The sequence below is a fragment of the Leucoraja erinacea genome, chromosome 30 (assembly GCF_028641065.1).
Source record: "Leucoraja erinacea ecotype New England chromosome 30, Leri_hhj_1, whole genome shotgun sequence".
In the NCBI taxonomy this organism is placed as follows: domain Eukaryota; kingdom Metazoa; phylum Chordata; class Chondrichthyes; order Rajiformes; family Rajidae; genus Leucoraja; species Leucoraja erinaceus.
This window is the reverse complement of record NC_073406.1, coordinates 6,118,924-6,140,505: the sequence shown is the minus strand read 5'-3', so window position 1 is coordinate 6,140,505 and position 21,582 is coordinate 6,118,924. Positions and strand designations below refer to the sequence as shown.

General features: G+C 41.2%; 1 protein-coding gene across 3 annotated transcripts in view; it reads right to left on the bottom strand.

Annotated features, from left to right (window-relative positions):
- The window catches only part of LOC129711570 (segment polarity protein dishevelled homolog DVL-1-like), an 88,404-nt gene that overhangs the window by 56,442 nt on the left and 10,380 nt on the right, over positions 1–21,582 (bottom strand). For all 3 annotated transcript variants that reach the window (XM_055659277.1, XM_055659278.1, XM_055659279.1), the window contains exons 2-3: positions 11,530–11,599; positions 2,407–2,528 (exon numbers count right to left, since the gene is read on the bottom strand). In XM_055659277.1, the coding sequence (XP_055515252.1) occupies positions 2,407–2,528; positions 11,530–11,599 (192 nt within the window). The remainder of the gene's footprint in view (positions 1–2,406; positions 2,529–11,529; positions 11,600–21,582) is intronic.

Here is a 21,582-nt window from a genome sequence, read left to right as displayed (position 1 = left end):
AAATATGCTGAGAAAGCCAATAACGAGAGCTTTGCGACATTGCTCTCTACACAGTTTAGAAAGAGCAAACATAAATAAACAATCTAGATTCTCAATTCTTGTTTAAGGATTAATCATATTGTCCACAAATTGTGACTACAAAATTTGAAAGCCGTTTAATACAATTTGTTTCAGAAAATGTGTTGCCAGTCTAAGAGTTAATCAAAACCAAATTAAAAAAAAAAAAAGATGGATGTTGGGTTGGATGGAATAATGATCAGAAGACAGCCTGAAATTTCTTTATTGTTCACAGCTGTACATCACCAACAAGGTTGGCATTTATTGTGTGAGCTTTAAAATAATTAATATCCTAATGTACTTTATAAAGAGAATTAACAAATAATATCCAACACTGATACATAAGGCACATTTGCACAAATTGTAAAGAGAACATTCAAAGGGACAGAGGCTAAAGTTTAGGGACTAGGGATGCACGGGAGGCCAGAATTGAGGCAGAGGATCATTGGACGAGGTTACAATGACAGGTTCTAGTTTATGAAGGAACATGGATTTGAGGAATTGACAGACCAGGTCAGGAAGGCCCTGGACAAACAGTATTTGGTGAGAATAAGCAAGTCAATGACACTGTTTTTAAAAAATTGATTTGTTTTTCATCCTTTATCACGAGAGGTAATTTAAAAACATGTACATTCGCTCCTCAAATGTCAAATATGCAGTCAGTTGCAGTCCCCTTGGAAGCACAGCAGGGGGAAATAGTGACAACAAAACTAGTGCAAACAAAAAAAACACACCTTTAACCATAGAAAAATTAAACCACAGAGGCTGAACCTCCTCCTGACACAGCTGTAACCCCTTAAATGCCAGGAGTGACAGGTGCAATTTATTAAATTGAGAATAGGTGATTTTGTTTAGCTTCAGTACATCTCCCCACATTGAGCGATCACCTGCTTTCATTCTGGTGGGACTGTCCTGGAAAAGGGAGGTATTCTCTCTCTCTCCATCCCCTCCCCCTTCCCTGTTCTCCCACCAGTATTCAACTGCATTCGATCTCTATCCCTCCCACTCCCCTGACATCAGTCTGAAGAAGGGTCTCGACCAGAAACTTCACCCATTCCTTTCTCTCCAGAGATGCTGCCTGTCCCGCTGAGTTACTCCGGCATTTTGTGTCTATCTTCAAGTAATAAACCTATGCTGAATGAACGTAGAAAACATTTATACTCAATGGCACGACCAATAAAGGCAAGTATACTATATGCCTTCATTACCACCATTTCTTTCGGGTGTAGTCACTTTCAGGGAGCTATGGACTTGTAGCCTAAGATCCCGCTGTACACTAATACTCTTAAGGGTTATGCCATTTACTGTATCCCCCTCCATATCTACCTCTGGCTACAATGCATCTCTGGCTCCAATATTCTTTCTCCGTTTTCCATAGGTGTGAGCTCCTCCGATTATTCACTTTGGTTCCAGACTTGCAGGCTCTTAAAATCGAAGTTTGATGTCACCATCCAACAACCCAAGCTTGGTGCCAACTATTTATTACTACGTCTTATTTTATTTACTCTCCTCCTCCTACTCACCATAGCACCTGTGCATTTGAGTCTCTTCCACATGTGATATAAATAGTAATTTCCACTCCCCCCTGCTCACCCCACAGAACACAAATATTGAACGGGCAACATCCTGAAATGTGTAATCGGGCAATTGAGGGATTTTGTATAAACATCAAACCCTGTACTTTCTTACATCAAGTAACCAAGAGTTTACTGCCAAATAAATTAATACATATTGAGCGTAAATTATGATATAATTTGATGATATAGCTTTTTTCTCTTCAAAACACAAAGAGCAAGTAGCATTAGATTATCTCACAAGGCTATGAGGAAGAGCAGTTATAGTGACTATGACAAGATACAAGATTCCCAGCTCATCCGTTATAAAGATCTAAATCAAATACAATATTTGTATGAAAAATAACAAAAAAAATCCAGGTATAATTAATAAAAGACCAGAATCATACACCCGATGAGGTGAAAAGGAATGATCTGCATTCCAGGGAGTCAGCACCCACGAGAGAAGAGGGAAGTTAAATCCTAGTAAGAGTCGGCATCTTGTGGCAGAAGTGAGACCTCGATTCCCGTGACAATTTACCACTTTACAAAGGGGTCGTGCCGCATGGCAAATTTTACACATTGCAGAATGAGATCAGAAATGTCAGAAAGTCTGGAAAAAAGGTTAAATCGCATTAATTGATAAGTTGGTCAGTCAGCTCATGGCTTCAATCTATGTCAAATTCTCTGACCATCACTCCCCTGGATGGATAATTGAGACAGGACAGGCAATGCATGGTATGTATCTCCACTCAATGGCCTCCACTGTGGAATTCAAACAAAAATAAATTCTTACTGAAACGATGGTGGCCTGGAGTCGCCGATGCCTCCCGTCCTCTCAATGGGGGGAGGTAGCTCTGATTGACTCTCTGCACACTGGGAGCCCCCGTCAGAAAGCGAGCCTTCAGCCAGCACCAACTGTGGAAAGAGACAGATACAGCCTGAGGGGTGGGGGAAGAAAAGAAACAATGGGCAAACAGCAAATCAAGGGATGGGTGGAAGAGGAATGGACATTGTGGGGAGCATCCAAAAGGGGAGAGACTGCTCTGGAGTGTGCAGGTGAGATAGGAAACAATTGATACTCACTGAAACTGCTGCGCGCACATATTCGCAATACAGTCTCTCGGAAAACAGCAACCAAAGCTTTATTTTACAGCAGCCTCACATTTCGCACTGGGGAAAGGTGATCCATGCAGGTCCTATTTTCAATCCTCAATCCATGCTTAGTTAACTGAATTCCAACTCTACGGCAAACAGACCTGACAATCTGTGTTCACGAGGGGTGAACACAGTGTGTGTTCCTGGTTGAATAACTGTGTGGATATAGGCCCAGCCATGTGATGGAGAAGGAATGGGAGAAGTTTTCAAAAAGGCAGAGCTCAAGTTGTGGAGTCAGACTAAGTATACGATGGATAATTGCAACATATTATGGGATAAACTCTGTATATATAATTCTCACCTTTTTTTTCGAATAATAATTATACAATCATTAGAATGTTGAGATATAAATAAAACTAAGTTTAATGTTAAAAAAAAAAATTATGGGACAAGATAATTCAAATGAAAAATATATTCCAGTGTTGAGTGGAACAGAAACTTTACAGCTAATTTTCACAGGGGGTAGTGGGTATATGGAAGAAGCTGCCAGAGGAGGTTGTCAGCATGTATTATAACCGCATTTAAAAGGTTCTTTGGCAGGTACATGGATAGGAAAGATTTAGAGGGATATATGAGCCAAATATAGGAAAATGTGACGAGCTTTGATGGGGCATTTTGGATAGCGTGAGCAAGTGAGAACGAAGGGCCTGTTTCCGTGCTCAATGATTCTGATTCTAATTAAATCATGATTGTTGTCATACAGAAAGGCAATTTGAAAATAGCACGCTTCCACAACCAGAATGATGATTTTGGTTGGTGGACGGGCATCTGGGGAGAATTTCTGCATCCAGCTTCAAATAATTTCAAAGAATCTTTATTCTTTGGTTTAACATCTCATCTGAAAAACTGTACCACCCCTCGGTCCCACATTCTTTGGAATGGAATTCTCCTGGAAATATTACCACCCAGCCAAGGCTGACATCTTCTCAGAGGCCAGGAGGTAGAGTTTCCATCCTGCCGCTATATCACCAGAAATACATTCACTCTCACAGCTTCCTATAGGTAATATTAGACAAATTAAACATGTCATACTTTTAAGTTCTCAAATTCACACAGTACTGTGACCAAGTGACAATATAAACTGAAGCATCTGTGCGCCAAGTCCGAGCACTGGAATGAATTTCATATTTGTGTAGCTCAAAACAGGTACACACAAAGCACTGAACTTTGTAACTGGGGAATCCTCTGGTATCAAGACTCAATCCTTTACAATCCATTGTACAAATAAAGCACACTTTGGGGGAAGGATACAAAGGTTATGCATGCATGAATGAGTTTTTTGAAGTACCAAGGTTGAAGAGAGCAAGACTGTAGAAGTCGTCTATACTGTATGAACCAATTAGGCCTTTGATAAGGTTCCGCATGGTAGGCTTCTTCTGGAAGGTTAGGTCACATGGCATCCAGGGGGAGCTAGGTACCTATATACAGAATTGGTTTCATGGAATAAAGCAGAGGGTGATTTGGAAGTTTTTTTTCTCAAACTGGAGACTTATGGCTAGTTGTGTGCCTCAGGCATCAGTGCTGGGCCCACTCCAGGTTGTGATTTACATTAACGATTTAGAATGCACAAGGCATGATTAGTAAGTTTGCAGATGGCATCAAAGTGGGTGCTATCAAAGACAGTGAAGAAGGTATTATCAAAAATTAGTGGGATCTTGATCAGCTGGGCAAGTGGGTTGAAAAATGTCTACTGGAGCTCACTGCAGATAAGTACGAGGTGTTGCATTTTGAGAAGTCAGAACAGGGCAGGAGCTTCACAGTGAATGGTAGGGCCCTTGTGAGTGTTGTAGTGCAGAGGGATCTAGGAGTAGAGGTGCACAGTTCCCTAAAAGTGGCATCACACGTAGATAGGGTTGTAAAGAATGCTTTTGGTACCTTGGCCTTCATTGAATTGAATTGAATACTTTATTGTCACATGTGACAAGTCACGGTGAAATTCCTTGCTTGCATACCCGAGATATGCAAATAGTCATCACACAAAGGGGGCTTACAAAGGTTCAAAGTCCCCCCCCCCCCCCCCACCTTGTTTTATCCCCCCTGCTCCTTTCCTCGCCAGGTCTTTCTTTGTTCTTTTCCCCTCCCTCCCTCTTGGCGGTCCTCCATTTTCCCGGAGGTGCAACCTCTGACTCCATTCGACGCAGGCTTTGGCCGCGGGCTCTGTTCAACGCGGGCTCCAGCCGCCTCCCGTGCGTGTTCGGCCACCTCCATTCCTGTCTGGTCTCCTCCGTACCCGTCCAACCTTCCGACGGAACTGAACAAGCTCCTGGTGGGTTTGGGCTTCCGTCGCACCTTTGGGGCCTTCCGCGTGCATTGACATTGCGGCGCCTTGATAAAGGCAGCCACGACCTGGCGGGAAGCCTTGTCATCATTCAGGATATTGAGTATGGAAGTTGGGATATTCTGTTGCAGTTGTACAAGACGTTGGTGAGGCTGCATTTAGAGTATTGTGTTCAGTTTTGGTCATACTGTTAGAGGAAGGATGTCATTAAGCTGGAAAGAGTCAGAGAAGATTTATGAGGAAGTTGCCAGCACTCGAGGGCCTGAACCATAGAGAATTTGGGGAAACAAGGACAATTCTTTGGACTGCACGAGACTGAGGTCTTATTGAGGGCTACTAAATCATGAGAGGAATTGATAGGATGAATGCACAGAGTAGAGGAATCAAGAACCAGAGGACATTGGTATCATGTAAGAGGGGAAAGATTTAATAGGAACCTGAGGGGCAACCTTTCACAGAGGGTGGTGGGTACACTGAATGAGCTGCCAGAGGAGGAGTTGAGACAGGGACAATAACAACATTTGAAAGGCACTTGGCCAGGTGAGGCCCTGGCCACAAGAATGCCATAAAGCATAAGAGCACTGCCCAAGGTAGAACTGAACCCCGAGGAAAGGTTTACAGGAATATAAACCACATGCAGGCAAATGGACTGCTCAGATGGGGCATCTTGGTCAGCATGGACAGATCAGCGGAAGGGCCTGTTTCTGTGCTGTATGCCTATGATTTTATGACTCTATAAAGAATGGATAAGAGATGGGTTAAGGCAAAATGGTTTTGAGGGGGGCATTGAGAAGGCATCCTGTGAGAGGTACCATGTACCAGTAGTTGAGGGGGCATGTGGTGAAGGGCCAGATGGTGGAGACACAGTGAAGAGGGCTGATTGTGAAGGGGGAATGGAGAGACATACAACAAAGAGGGTAGAGGAAACACAGTGAAGGTGGGCAGAGAATAGAGGAGACAATGATGATGGAATAGAGGAGGTACACACAGAGGTTGGGAGTAAGAAAAGTTGGTATAGAGGAGAAACATTGTAAATTCACAGCATGGCATAATCCTCACCTGGAAGGGAGATAACAGTGAATAAATGGATTGAGATTGACTGCCCCATAGATGATTAACAGCTATGGAGCCAAGCTTTATCCTGGAATATCTGAATAGTGAAACATGAACTTTGAAACATGCGATCAGTTTTACAACAGAGATGGAATAAATGTTACGTCCTGTAGTCACACCCTGATTTACAGCGCAACCAGATGCCAACCTGGTTTTTAGATTATCATTATCCATGGACCTACTCACTGATTTTACCTTCTAAGGCTTCCTGTTTGGGATTGGATACAAAGGTAAGAAATGAAAACCACAAATACATGCCACCTCACATGTGACACTAACCCTAGATCCCAGCCAGTGCTCAGTCATCCCATTCACTACTCTGGAGCTTTCAAGTGGGATGACAGAATAAGGAACAATAACGTTCATCATTATCCAGTCATGCCAGCCAAACCCCACCCTCACCACAGCCCACGCTCACACACCACAGCACCCAATACAGGATCAACAAACAGCAGCACTTCTGCCTAAAGTAAACAGAGATAAAGAACAGGAATGTTGGCTGATTTACGTCTCTAACCCGGAACTCCCATCATCATTGTCCCAGAGGAAAGCTAACTCTGCCTGGTGCCCTCTTGCTCTGTGACCTAATTCAGACCCGTGGAGTTTGGTTCCACTCTTTGTGGTGTTCTTCAATCCTGTGAAGCTCAGATTTATTCTGCACACAGCTCTGTGCTTCAGTTTTACTTTGGGTGGTGCTCTATTGCTGTATAGTGATCTTGTGGCCAAGGCTCAACCTTCACTACAATTTTAATGTAAAAGATCCCATGAAGAAAACCAAAGTTGTCTGATGTCCAAGTTAATGCTTATCCCCCAATGAATGCACTAAAAGCTAACTAAATGATCTTTCACCTTTCTGCTGTTGCAGAAATCTTGCTGCATGAAACTAAAACCAGTATGTAGTCAGAATGGAGCAACAGCAACAGACAATAGCATATAGTCGAGAGTAACTCCCATGGTGAAATAATTAAATTTACTGTAACTCGGTGAATCATTAAACTTTACAGAGTACATAATGAAAATCCATTGTCTCTCCTTGCTAGCTCTTTGCTACAGCAATCTAATCCCATAATATTGTACACTCACAATAGGTAAATCAGACTTTCTTTCCTCTTCTGGAATCTTCCTGCTTGGATACTGGAGGGGTTCAGTTCACAGTTAACAGTTGCAGGGTTTTTATGTGCGAGGGAAATGAACAGTACCTGCGCGTATGAGGCACAGAAACCATGAAGACTTTTGCAACATTCGCATCTCTATCTTTTCCATGCCTTGTTAGATTTTCCAAGCATTGTCAGTCCTAACATCTCCTGATATGGCTCGACTCTGATGAAGCAGTTTGGACATCTTGAGTCTGAAGAAGAACCCCGACTCGAAACATTGCCCAACTATTTTCTTCACAGATGCTGTCTGACCCACTGAGTTACTCCAGCACTTTGTGTTTTGCATAAGATTTCAGTATCTGCAGTTCCCTGTGTCTCCACTTGGGACATATTACTAGTCTGAAGATGTTATATGATGAAAATTGTTTTGGTTATATCATTTCATATTATTTAATACAGTACTATAAAACTAGTTTTATACCAGCAGATAAGCTCTAATTTATCAAATGAAAGAGTAAGGCTGGCTAGGAAAATATTGGATGGGTTAAGAATGAGGTAATAAAGGGTATGGATGAGAATTTCAACAGATAAGTTTAGGGAGGAAGAGAGATGTTCCTTTTTGGGAGCAACCCGCTCCTGTCCTGCATGAAATGCTTCATCCAAGAGCATCATATTTCATATTTTATTTTACATCATATTTTATTTTGCTCTTGCTCATTTTATGATGTGAAACTACTGGCTTCTTCAGATACTCTTACAATATGTATTCAGAATTTCTAAGACGTACTTCTCAAATTTTAGAAACCCATGAGAGAATGCACAGAAGTCTCTCCAGCTATACGTATATCACTGATTAACAAAGATAATGGAAATATGGTAAACTGTTTGCCAATCAAGAATGGGAGCGAACAGAGATAAAAGGTGCAATAACTCAGATAACCAACAGATTCAGTCAGAGACATCACCATTGCACACTAGATGTGCTTCAGAACTGCTGCATATCAATTGAATTAAATACATTAGGTTTTTGCAAAAGAGACCAATTCTAACCATTAATCAACAGTAATTCACTAAGCAGCCTTCTGGAGCCATTCCTGCTCTTATTTTGGACAATGTACGAATCATTTTGGCATTTCAACATATCAAAGCAGAGCAGAGGGATCAGGAGAAAAGGGATCAGAGGGGTGACAATCAGATGGGGCTGGAGGGTAGGAGCTGGAGCAAGGAGAATCAATAGCATGATCAAGAGAGTTGCTATTTCTTGCTGAAGAGCCATAAAAAAAAATCAGGAGTAGACACAAATAACTACAGATGCTGGTTAATACACAGGACACCAAGTGCTGGAATAACTCAACAGATTAGGCAGCATCTCTGGAGAACATGGACAGGCAACGTTTCAGGTTGTGACCTTTCTTCAGACTGCTTGTGGGGTGGTGGGCGAAAAAAGATGGAATAGTGAAGATGAGTTCAGAGGGGCGGTGATGATGGGTCTGCAGGGGTAGTCCTGTTTGTAGATTTTGGGGAGGAGATAGAAGCAAGCAATGGGATCTGCGGAACGATAAGGTTGAATGCTGTGGAGAGATTGCAGTGGCTATGAGATCAGCTTTCTTCTCCCCCTGAGAAATAGTCTGAAGAATGTCTTGACCCGAAATGCCGTCTGTCCATGTTCTCCAGAGATGCTACTTGACCTGCTGAATACTGTGCCCTTTTGAGCCATAAAATATCCATTTACGCATATGAAAAGAACCAGAGTAGTTATCCCTGATGATCAGGCCAGTATTTATCCTTCACTCAACATTACTAATTCAAGTTACCTGTTTATAACATCACATTGCTGTTGGCAGGAAGTTGTCGTGGACAATTAGCCGCTACATTTCCAACATTACCACATTGCAAAACCATTTAATTTGCTATACAAGGCATTGATATACCCTGAAAAGGAAGTCAAAGGCACTTTGCAGACGAAAATCTTTTTCTTTCAGGTTATCAGGAGTGTCTCTCATTGTAGACATATCCTCCACATCCACCACATCTATGCTGATCTTTTTATCTAGCTACACCAATCCTGCGGGGAATTATAAAAACTGCGCAGCGCATTACAAACGCTAACCTGCCCTCCTTGGACGACATATACAAGGCCCGATGCTTGCGCAGGGCCATAAATATCAAGAAGGACACATCCCACCCTGCCAACCACCTTTTTACTCTGCTACCCTCCGGGAGGCGATTCAGGTCTCTGCAGGCTCGCACTGGTAGACTAAAAAATAGTTTCTACCATTGTGCGATAAAAGAGCTTAACTCCAATAGTGAACACTGGGAAGCAAGAAGTAACTTCGAGGAATACCGCTAAATTCTTTTAATCTCTTTTAAAAATGTATTTATATTCTACTATTAACTGTACATATGTGCATTGGTGTCGTGTTGTATTTCTTTTAACGGAGGAGAAGCAAATGGAATTTTGTTGCTCAGTTTTGTGCAATGACAATAAACATATTCTATTCTATTCTATTTGCCCGCATTGGGTCCATGTCCTACTATGCCTTGCCCAATGAAGTACATCTAAATGTCTCTTAAGGTCTCTCCACGAGAAAAAGGTTCTGATAGTCTACCCTATCTGTGCCTCTCATAATTTTATATACTTCTATCACGTCTCCCCTCAACCTCTGACATTCCAGAGAAAACAGTCTACATCTATCCAACCTCTCCCTGTTACTGAAACCCTCTAATCCTGGTAGCATTCTGGTAAATCACCTCTGCACCCTCTACAAAGCTTCCACATTTACCTGTAATGGGGCTGTAATAAAACTGCACATAATATTCCAAATGCGCCCTAACTAAAATCCTATAGAGCTGTATCATGAACTCCTGACTCTTGTTCACAAGGCCCCTAGCAATGAAGGCAAGCATACCCCATTTACCTTATTTACCACCCTATTTGCTTGTGTTGCCACCTTTAGTGAGCTATGAACCTGGACTCCAAGATCCCTCTGCATGTCAATGCTGTTAAGGGTCTTGCCATTAACGTACACTCTCTCCTTACATTCAACCTCCCAAAGTCCAATATTTCACACTTGCTCGAGTTAAACCCTATCTGCCATTTCTCACTTATGCACCAACCCAACTACATTTATGTCAAGGTCATTTATATATATCACAAATAGCAGAGATCCCAACACAAATCCTTGCAGAACTCCTCTGGTCACAGACATCCGCCCAATATATCTACCTTCCACCACGATGTTCTCTTTCTACGACTAAGCCATAAGACCAAGTCATTATGAATCCCGTACATCTTAATCTTCTGGATCAGAAGAAACCTGGCAGGACTCTGGGGACCTCGGAGTGCAGGTACATATAGTAGTTCCTTGAAAGTGATGTCACAGGTAGATATGGTCAAGAAGGCTTTCAGTCAGGCTTTTAAGTTTAAGAGTCGGCTCAGTGGCTTACTGGAAGAGTTGCTGCTTTACAAAGCCAGAGACCCGGATTCGATCTTGACTAAAGGAGCTGTCTGTATGGAGTTTGTGCATTCTCCCTATGACCATATGGGCTTTCTCAGGGTGCTCCGGTTTTCGCCCATGTTCCAAACACATGCAGGTTTGTATGTTAATTGACTTCTGTAAATTGTCGCTAGTGTCTAGGATAGAACGAGTGATGGGCAATTGCTGGTCAGCACGGACCCGGTGGGCCAAAGAGCCTGTTTCCATGATGTATCTCTAAACTAAACTAAAGAAGTTGGGATGTTATTTTACAGCTGGACAAGGTGGCGATGAGGCCACAGTTGGAGTATTGTGTTCAGTTTTGGTCTCCAAGTTATAGGAAAGATGTTGATCGGCTGGAAAGAGTGCACAGAATATTTACGAAGATGTTGCCATTACCTGAAGGCCTGAGCTATATGGAAAGATTGAGCAGACTAGGACTATTCCTTGTAGCCTAAGAAGATGAAAGGTGATCTTATAGAGGTGATGTAAAATCATGAGGGTAATAGGTAGGGTAGATGCACAGATTCTTTTATCCAGAGTAGGGGAATCAAGAACACGAGGACATGGGTTTAAGGTGAGAGGGGAAAGATTTAATAGAAATCTGGGGGGAACTTTTATGAAATATTAACTCTGTTTCTCTTTCCAAGACCTACTGAGGGTTTCTAATATTTGGTGTTTTCAATGCACAGTCTTTAACTGTGGATCAACCAATATTGAAAGCAATCAGGAGCTATTGAGATAATTAGTTGAATTGTCCCCACAAACCTGCACCCCTTTCAATTAATATTACTTACCCATGAAACGACTCTTCCATTGAAGCAAGGAAGCTTGGCATTATCATCAGAAATCTCTTCCTTCACAACCCTGCAACGCAAAATAATGACAGCATTAACCAGAGTTCGGATTACATTTAAAATAGCAGCCCAAAAGAGTTCAGAGGATGTAATCTGAATATTAGATTTTTTTATTTATAAATGCTGGTAATTATAAATCCACCATTTAATTCAGTTAATCAATTAATGGTGTCCTTGCAATAATTGTATATCAATTCTAACAGATGCCTAGATACTTGCCTGTAAAAGTACCTATCACCACAACATCGTTTTCAACAAGCCACCCATACTGGAGAATCTTAGATACTAGGAATGTCTGAAGATCCTCAAATGAAAGACCAGTGGATACAAAGGACAGAGTATCAACCTCACCCACCGATTTCCCTTGGGGTTCTACTCACACTCAGATTCACCTTGAAGTTTACCCCAAGTAACGGACCCAGAACCCATTGTCAATATTTCTTCATCACTGAAACAGGTTTATAGACTCTGGCATTTTGAGTCATAGTCATAGTTCAGAAACGGGCCCTTCAGCCCACCACATCTATGCTGACCTTTTTAACTATCTACACCAATCCTATTTTATCTATCTACACCAATCCATATCCTTTGATGCCTTTCCTAATTAAGTGCCTATCTAAATGTCTCTTAAACACGGAGAGACACAAGGAACTGTAACGCTGGTTCACAAAAAAAGACACAAGGTGCTCTGGTAACTCAGCAGGTAAGGCTGCATTGCTGGAGAACATGAATGAGTGATCTTTTGGGTCAGAACCCTTCTTCCAAAAGATTGTGGGTGGGGTGGGGGGGGGAAATTTGGGAAACTGAAAAGTGGGTGCAGGACAAAGGTAAGGGGAATTTTGATTGGCAGATGGTCGGTCAAAGGACAGAGATAAAAAGTGTGAGATAAGGATAGATGAGGTGCGAATTGTGAAGCCAGAGAAGGAATATAGGTGGAGACAGAAGGGGAGAAATGTGTGCGAACCTAGGTGGGGCACAGAGAAGAGTGGGAGGAGCAAAGGGGGGTGGGTGTTGTTAGTAGGTTAGTTACCTAAAATTGGAGAATTTACTGTTCATGCCGTTAGGTTGTATGCTACGTAAGCGGACTATGAGATACTGTTCCTCACGAGTGTGAGGCCCAGGGCAGAAAGGTCAGTATGGGAATGGGAAGTGGAGTTAAAATGGTTAGCAACCAGGAGATCTAGCAGGCCTTGGCGAACCGAGCACAAGTGTACAGCAAAACAATCGCCAAGCTGAGGTTTGGTCTTGCCGATGTAAAGGAGGCTACATCACAATTCACACCTCTTCTGTCTTTATCATATCCTTGCCTTTTCATCTTTGTCCAACCAATTGCTTATAAAAATCCTCCCTCACCTGTATCCACCTATCACTCGCCAGTCTTTGTCCTGTCCCTCCTCTCTTTCTCCCCCCGCCCCATTACAGTCTGATGAAGGATCCCGACCTGAAACATCGCCTATCCATGTTTTCCAAATATGCTGCCCGAACCGCTAAGTTACTTAGTGCTTTTTTATCCCTTAAATATAATGATTATATCTGACTCTACCACCCCCTCTAGCTTTAAGTTCCAGATGTCAATCATTCTGTGTAAAAAATATTTTATCACAAATTCTGTTTAAAAATCTTTCCTCTCAATTTAAAACTACGGCCTCTTTTTTATGATACCCCTATCATGGGAAAATGATTCTGACTATCTACCCTATCTTTGTCCTAGTGTCATAGAGTCATACAACGTGGAAGCAGGTCCTTTGGCCCAACTTGCCCATGCCAACCAACATACTCCATCTACACCAGTTCCAACTACCTGTCCAAAGGTTTCTTAAGCTTTGCGACCGTACCTCCTCAACTACCTCCTCCGGCATCTCATTCTAAACACCCACCACCCTTTATGTAAAAAACTTACCCCTCAGGTTCCTATTACATCTTTCCCCCCTCACCTTAAACCTATGTCCTCTGGTGCACTATTCCCTTACTCTGGGGAAAAGATTCTATGCATTTACTCGATCAATTCCTCTCATGAATTTGTACACCTCTAAAGATCACCCCTCACCCTCCTGTGCTCCAAAGAATAAAGTGATAGTCTGTTCAATCTCTCCCTATAGCTTAAGCTCTCGAGTCCTGGCAATATCCTTGTAAATCATCTCTGTACCCTTTCCAGCTTGGTAACATCATTCCTAGAACATGGTGGCCAAAACTGAACACAAAACTCTAAATGTGACCTCACCAACATCTTCTATGACTGCAACATGACCTCCCAGCTTTTATACTCATACTGTACTCTGATTGATGAAGGCCAATGTGCCGAAAGCCTTTTTGACCACCCTATCTACCTGTGACATCACTTTTAAAGAACTACCTGTATGTACCTGCACTCCTAGATCCCTCTGCTCCAAAACACTCCCAGAGCCTCACTGTGGGTCCAGCCCATGTTAGACTTCCCAAAATGCAACACTTCACATTTCTCTGTACTAAATTCCATTCTTCAGATGACCTGCTGAATTATTCAAGATCCAGCTGCAATTTTTGACAACCGTCTTTAACTACAATACCTCCCGCTTGAGTGTCCTCTGTTATCTTTAATGGTATCTGCCAAATTATTGCATCTTATAATTTAATATACCTCTTCCAGATCACCACTCAGCTGCCAAAGCTCAAGAGAAAACAAACCAAATTTATCCAATCCCTCCCCTTAATTAAAGTCCCCCACCTGGAAATATCACGGTCCACCCGAAACATCACCTATCCATTTCTTCCACAAATGCTGCCTGACCCACTGAGTTACTCCAGCACTTTGTGTTTTACTCGAGATTGCAGCATCTGCAGTTCCTTGTATTTACTGTCCAATTTCCGCTGTGTCCTCTCCAGCTCAACCACATCCTTCTTAATTTCTTTCTTAGACATTCTATCATTTCCAAAAGAGATTCTCTCAATTCTGTATATAACATGCTATGTGTTTTATTTTTTTCCAACTTATCAAATCGTCAATATCCTTCATCATCCAATGTTTCCTAATCTTGACAGCTTTGCCTTTCACCTTTACTGAAACCTGCTGACCCTGAACTCTTACTCACTTTTAAAATCTCCCACTTGACAGCTGTTGTTTTACCCACAAGCAATTAGAAAGCAATTGACTGGCTAAGGGCAGAGACATGGTGTAAACAGAGATAGCAAACTCTTTTAGGAAAGTAATCTAGTGTTGGTGCAGGAAGCCATCTATATACTGAGCGGAAGCTCCATTTTCAAGAAAATATATGCCACTACCCCTGTCCAGACCATGCTGCACATGCTATAGTAACATTGCCGTCCAAAGGGCTGATTATTTATTTGCTGTGAAAGTCAATTCAAATTGCAAGCATCGCTTTAATTTCTTCTTCAACAAGCAAGTAATGCGACCCGAGTCCAGATATAAAAGGCACTAATAATTTCTATATCCATAAACACCAAACAACTTGCATGTGGGCATTTATGCTTAACTTTTGCAACAAGAATACAATAGCCTTTTATTTTCTTACTGAATCAAGCTAAAAACAGCATTGTCACTAATCAGCTTAGTGAAACCCACATGGAACACCCAGCTCCTGTTGATAAACATACTGTGTGCTTAAGAATTATAGCTGGTCACTGTTACTCTCAAGAACCTTAATGTTCAAATGGAAAGCAGCACTCCCAATGGGGTCGAACTGAACATAAAGCATCGTTTCTCGTTTTGCATTCTTTGAGAAAAATGCCAACTTTATATTAGCCTTTTTAATAACATTTTCCTGATATGTTTATTGTACATGAACACCTTCCACTAGCATTTGGAACAAATACTTTTAAGGAAGACCCCAACATTATAGCAGTTTGGGTAACAGAAATTCACCCTTAGAGATTCCTAAAAAAATTGGGACTGGGAATAAAATTCACATGAAATTTTTTTTTTTAAAGTGAATACAAAAAAATGTTTTTCAACTCACATTTCTTGACGCATACGCCGATAAAACGGTGTTGCACTCTGGAAAATTACAATCTGAACAATGTTCTTGGAACACATCCCATAACTCAGGGGTCATCTTTATATGGTGCAAATACTGCATTTAATGCGTCAATGCATCGAGCCATATGAGGCATGAATCCTTTGATCAATGTGTACAGAGTGGCTTAGTGGATAGTGCTCGAACACTCAGTTTCTGATTCTATCTTTAACTGATTTTTACGGTATTCATTTACGGTGTTTCATTTATTGAAACAGTAGTTGTAGGAGCACCTTGAAACTGCTTTCGTAAATCTTAGGTGAAGCTGTAGAAAGCAGAAAACAACCTTGGTATCTGCGGGCTTGGAAACAGCAAAATATTTATTAAAATAAGACTGCCATTCTTGATCATACTGGAAAAAATGCAACAATACTTTGTAATATTGCAAACTAATCTAGATTTTTCTATAAATTCTGCCCAAAAGACAGAAAATTTAAGGGGAAAGTGTTTCAAATCTGCCTACCTGACAGCAGGGATCTGTCTGTGCTTTCAACAGAAACCCAGGAAAATGCATGTAAAACAATCAGTACATGTGGTACCCTAATAAAATGTAACTTCATGTTGATATAATTAGCCAAATAATTTATTTTCACATTAAAATGGTCTGCTACAAAAAAGCAGTCTGTAGGCATATCAACAATTCCTCCAAATGGGAACAGATTCAAAATGTATAGGTCAACCTAGAAAAATTAGAACTTAAGCAGCTTCTGTCAACTCTGGTTCTTGTCATTCCATGTTCAGTTCTCCTAATCGCTCCAGAGTTGCTAATTATCAACAGAGCTAGTAGGTTCATGTGCTGGGCAACTGCAAAAATAAGTTCCAATATATTCCCATTACCACTGATATTCATAATAAATTAAACACATGGAAATCTATTAAAATTAGGCAGAATAATCAGTTAAAGACTGAATCAGAGACTGAGGATTAGAGTCCTATTCACTGATTCACTCTATCCTCTGATCCAAACCATATTAATGGCATTGGAGACAAGAGAGACTGCAGATGTTGGAATCTGGAATGAAAAAAAACAAAGTGCTGGAAGAACTCAGCACATCAAGCAGCTTCTCTGAAGGCAAAGAGATTGCCATCAATATCTCTCATTGTTGCTGTTTGGTTAAATGTAATGAAAGGGTACAGTATTTCATTTTAAGTGGTGATTTTTCACAGTAAAGAGGTGTAAATTTTAGCGGCTTCTCTGTTGCAATAAATGGCTGCAGATAGAAGCTTTACCAGAGGATATCTCTGCAGTCAGCTCATATCAACATTTTGCAGATACAAATGTAAAGTAAACTTTAGTTGTCCGGCAGGCTGGGTAGCTTGTGCCCATAACAATGCCAACGAGAAATGTTTCCAGTCTTCAGGCCACAATTTCTCTCAACAATGAAAGAGCATCAGGAACAGCCTTCAGGTCTAAACTAAACATTCAGAGATACAAATTCAAATCCCACAATAGCAATCATTGAATTCAAATGTAGTTACGTAATAAACTGAAATGATGAGAAAAAAATCTTGACTGCTGATTAGGGACATGTCGGGACTGAAAAATTTCTGAGTCTGATGTGCAAATCCATTTTAAGGAACAAAAGCCATATTTAGTGCGTGTCATGATCATAATGCAGTGGTGCAACCTACGTAGATACTCCTTCCACCCATTCCTTCACCTTCCTCCATCAGCTCATTTCCAGCCTGTTTAACACCACTTACTCCAACCATCAAAACAACATCGACATAAATTAAGTTGGTTGTGCGCTCAAAAGCTACTAACAGGCTCCATATATCGATTCAAGTTTTACAAAGCTCCGGTGTCTACGTTATATGCTGTTAATTAACAAGCTTGATTTCTAAGGTTATGCCTATTGAGCACTTCAAGTATAAATCAATGTATGCATATGGGTCACATTCATTTGTTTTTGGAAATATGTTTAAAGAAACTGTGAAATGGAGAATCTGAAACAAGCGCCCTTTATAACTTTGATCAATCAACAACAAGAGATAGTACTTCATAGAAACTCTGGATAATGAGTCAACACACAAGTAGCGCATGACTTGCAACCACCATATTTTCACTGGATCATTTCAATTCCATCCCTTCAGCTTTTAGGCATTCATTTCAGGGTTGTCCTTAAGATGAAGGCAGTTTCTGATAATGAAGCGGCCCGTATTAGCCAGTCAACAGCAAGACTTGAAGAACATCGGACAATATGGGAGATAAAAATTATGGCAAGTAATGACGACCTGAAATGTGTAAAAAAAAACATCAACATTCTTGGAGTCACCGCTGACTAGACATTTAACTGGTCTTGTCTCATGAAATAGCTACAAGAGCAGCTCAGGATCTTGGAGCGTTTCTGACCTCCTTTCAGTTCATATCCTAACCCCCAAAGTCGGCCTGTCATTTGCATGATTCATATCTTGCCATGCGGTGCTGGCTCGAAGGGCCGAATGGCCTCCTCCTGCACCTATTTTTTATATTTAGAGCGTGACAGTCACACATGTGGATGCGTTCAGCTTCAACATTGAAGCACAAGATCATTCCAGCACAAAACAGTGCTGTGTGTTAGGTTAAAGGTTCTGCCACTGGACTTGATATCCAAGTCCTTCGTCTTACGTACTGAGCTCACACGGTTTACTAAAAAAAAGGATTACCACAATCAAATACTGCTGACACGATAAATTTGACGAGTATTATACCTAGCACAAAGAAATATACAATCAAAATGCAAGGTTTGAGCCAACAACCTTCTCGGCCGATCAAACAATGAGCCGCAGCCTTTGGATGTCAAGCTTGGTGTCCGAGAAGGTGAGGGCAGACTCTATGATGACAGTATAAAACTGGACCATCATTTCCTGCGGCAGATTGTGTTTTCTCCACTGTCGCAGGAATTACATCCTCTGTTGGGCCTTTTTGACTGTGGTGATGATGGGGCCTCCCATTTAAGGTCTCTGGAGATGTTGGTTCCAAGGAACTTAAATGACTTCACAGATGTGACTGCGGTGTTGTTGATGGTGAGTGGGGGGAGGGGAGCGGGAGCTCTCCTTAAGTACACCATCAATTCCACTGTCTTAAGAGCATTGAGCTCCAGGTTGTTGCGATGGATTATTGTACCTGTTCTGTGGAGTACAACAAATTAACTTGAAGCATCAACTGTGTGTTTCAACTGAAGTACGGTACACACTATATTGCCAAGTATTCAATAACTTTAGGGTTACACAGCTTAAGAGAACAGCAATACAATAACCTGAAAGTAACATGGCTAACAACTGGTTAATGTGCCACAAGGTGCATAAGCCGCACTGCATCTCCTTCAAAATAATCGACAACCTCACTCATGCAAGTGCATGAGAAAGAAAACACGGCAGTAAAGAACTTGCACGTCTAATTAACGTCTAATATACGCCTTTAGGCACTGCAGATTTCTTATACATCTAAGACCTTCCTATGGGATCTCTTTGCTCTGTATCTCCACTTTGCCTGGGCTTGCCTGCTCACAGAGCACTCCCTGCGAGTCTCAAATTTGTGCACTTAGGAGATTGAGGGATCTTCATGTTCATTATAATGCAATGACTGTTAAAACCATCTAAATATGATTTTAATCACAAATAAATACCACTGTACCCTTCTCCATTAACACCAGTGGCACAGATAGCATTTGTCATAAACTTTTCCATGTCTTCCTTTATCTCGGTGGTATTCTGGGTTTGTTGTTTATTTTTTTTCCCTGTCTGCAACACACGCAGAACCTGTAGATGTCAGTATCTGCAATAAATTGCCTGCTTTAGTAAACTTGTATAAAATGTCATATTTTATTACGGTATTAACAGTAGATGTTTTGAATGGACAAATCAAGGCTGCATGAATTATCTGGCATCGATAGGAGCTTTGCTGCCTTTTGTAATAATGCGTCTCCTAGGTTTCTCAAGTTTTGGTCTTTGACATGCTAGTTTCCACAAAAATACAATTTTGTTTCTCACATAATCAAGCCTCAATGAAGGCAGTCAACGCCGACAATATGTACAGTAAGAGCCCTGTCTCGCGGTACGAGTTAATTCCAAGAGCTCTCCCGAGTTTGCCCTGATTCGAACTTGGAGATTTACGGTAATGGTCACTCATCGGTACTCGGGACTCTCGTGGACATTTTTGAACATGTTGAAAAATCTTCACGAGTCTTCCCGAACTTACCTGCCGTTAGTGAGTCTTCCCGAGTACCTGCCGTTAGCGTTACGAGCCGCTAAGGGACGTCCCCGAGCTCCAAGGTACCCACAATGTTCATTTTCCGAGCTTACCACGAGTTTGCATTTTTTTTTAAACTCGGGAGAGCTCTTGGAATGAACTCGTACCGTGGGACAGAGCTTGATGCCTGCACAATGCCCTTAGGTCAGCATCTTGAACAACACAAAACTCTCTCTCATTGTTCAGTGCTACTTCCATCACATTGGCAATTCTCCTGGCCTCTTCAAAGGCGAGGTCTAGCCTATTAATAAATGCATTCATTTATCAGCTAATCTGCATATTAATTGTTAACAATAAATAATTGAAGAATTTGAAAGCTTTCTGAAATTTGGGTCTTTTTAGGTCTCAACAAGTCACAATAATATCTGATATCCAAACTCACTTCCTTTACCAGTAGGACTTCCTTTCACTTACAGATTATTGCACCTTGCTCTGATGAATTCTTGCCAAAAGCTTCTATGAAAATACTGGTCTGTGCCATTTTTCTTACTCATCTAGGGGCTGCTTATCGACTATTTGGAGATTATGATAATCTCACAGATTATGTTTCCTGGGTGCCTCTGTAACCCACCAGAAACCCATTCCACATGCTCCAAAAACTAGCAGAGGATCTGGTTTCCACATTTCGCACCCTAAAATTCACTGAACCTTGATTCCTGCACACCCTTGACACTTACTGGATACTCTGAAATTATACAGCAATGAAATAAGGCATTTGTCTCAATTAGTCCATGTCAACCAAAATGCCTATCTACTTTAATCCCAATGGACTGCATTTGGCCTATATCCCTCTAAACCTTTGCTATCCATTTGCCAGTCCAATCATTTTTTAAGGTTGCAACTGTACCTGCCTCAACCATTTCATCTGGTAACTTGTTCTATATACGTTCCACATCTGTGTGTTAAAAAGTTAAATCTTTCCACTTTCACCTTAAATCTATGCCCTCTAGTTTTAGATTCCTCTACCCTGTTTTGCGATCACTGCTCCTCATAATTTCATATCTCTTATGTCACTCTTTAGCCTATTTTGCTCAGGAAAACAGTCTCAACCAATCAAATCTTTTCAGATAATTCAAGCCATCCACTTCCAGCCAATCTTGTGAATCTTCCCAGCAACTTCTCTACCTTAATCACATCCTTCCTATAGCGTGGTGACCAGAACTGCATACTGCATTCCAAGTGAAGCCTAACCAACACTCACTTTTAACATTAAAAGAAAACTGAATTAAAAGGTCTCTTTGAGGAGAAATTACATTCAATAATCCAGAAAATGTACCAATCCAGTGATTACATCCCAGATGATCAATTTTATTGACCATGCCAACCAAGCTGAGTTGATCTCATTTTCCAGTGTTTGGCCTACATCCTTCTAAACCATTCCCGACTACATTACTGTCCTCTGGCAGTTTATTTCACATACCCATAACCCTCAGTGTGAAAAGGTTGTCCTGCAAGTCCCCTTTACATCTTTCCCCTCTCACCTTAAATCCATCCCCTCTCGCAGTAATAGCCTGCTTTCCCTTTGATATTATATCATTGGACTTCAGAATAATTAATTGGATGTGAAATGTCCAAGAATGCAACCAGGAAGTTCAAACTTAAAATCTTTCATCTTTATTTCTAAACCCCCAGAATTAATAAACAAATCAGCATCTCCCAATTTTTTGAGCTGATCCAAAAATTAGACAAATAGAACATTAAAGTGCAAGTGCATATTTCAAGGTACAAGATTCTAAACTTCTCAATATCCCA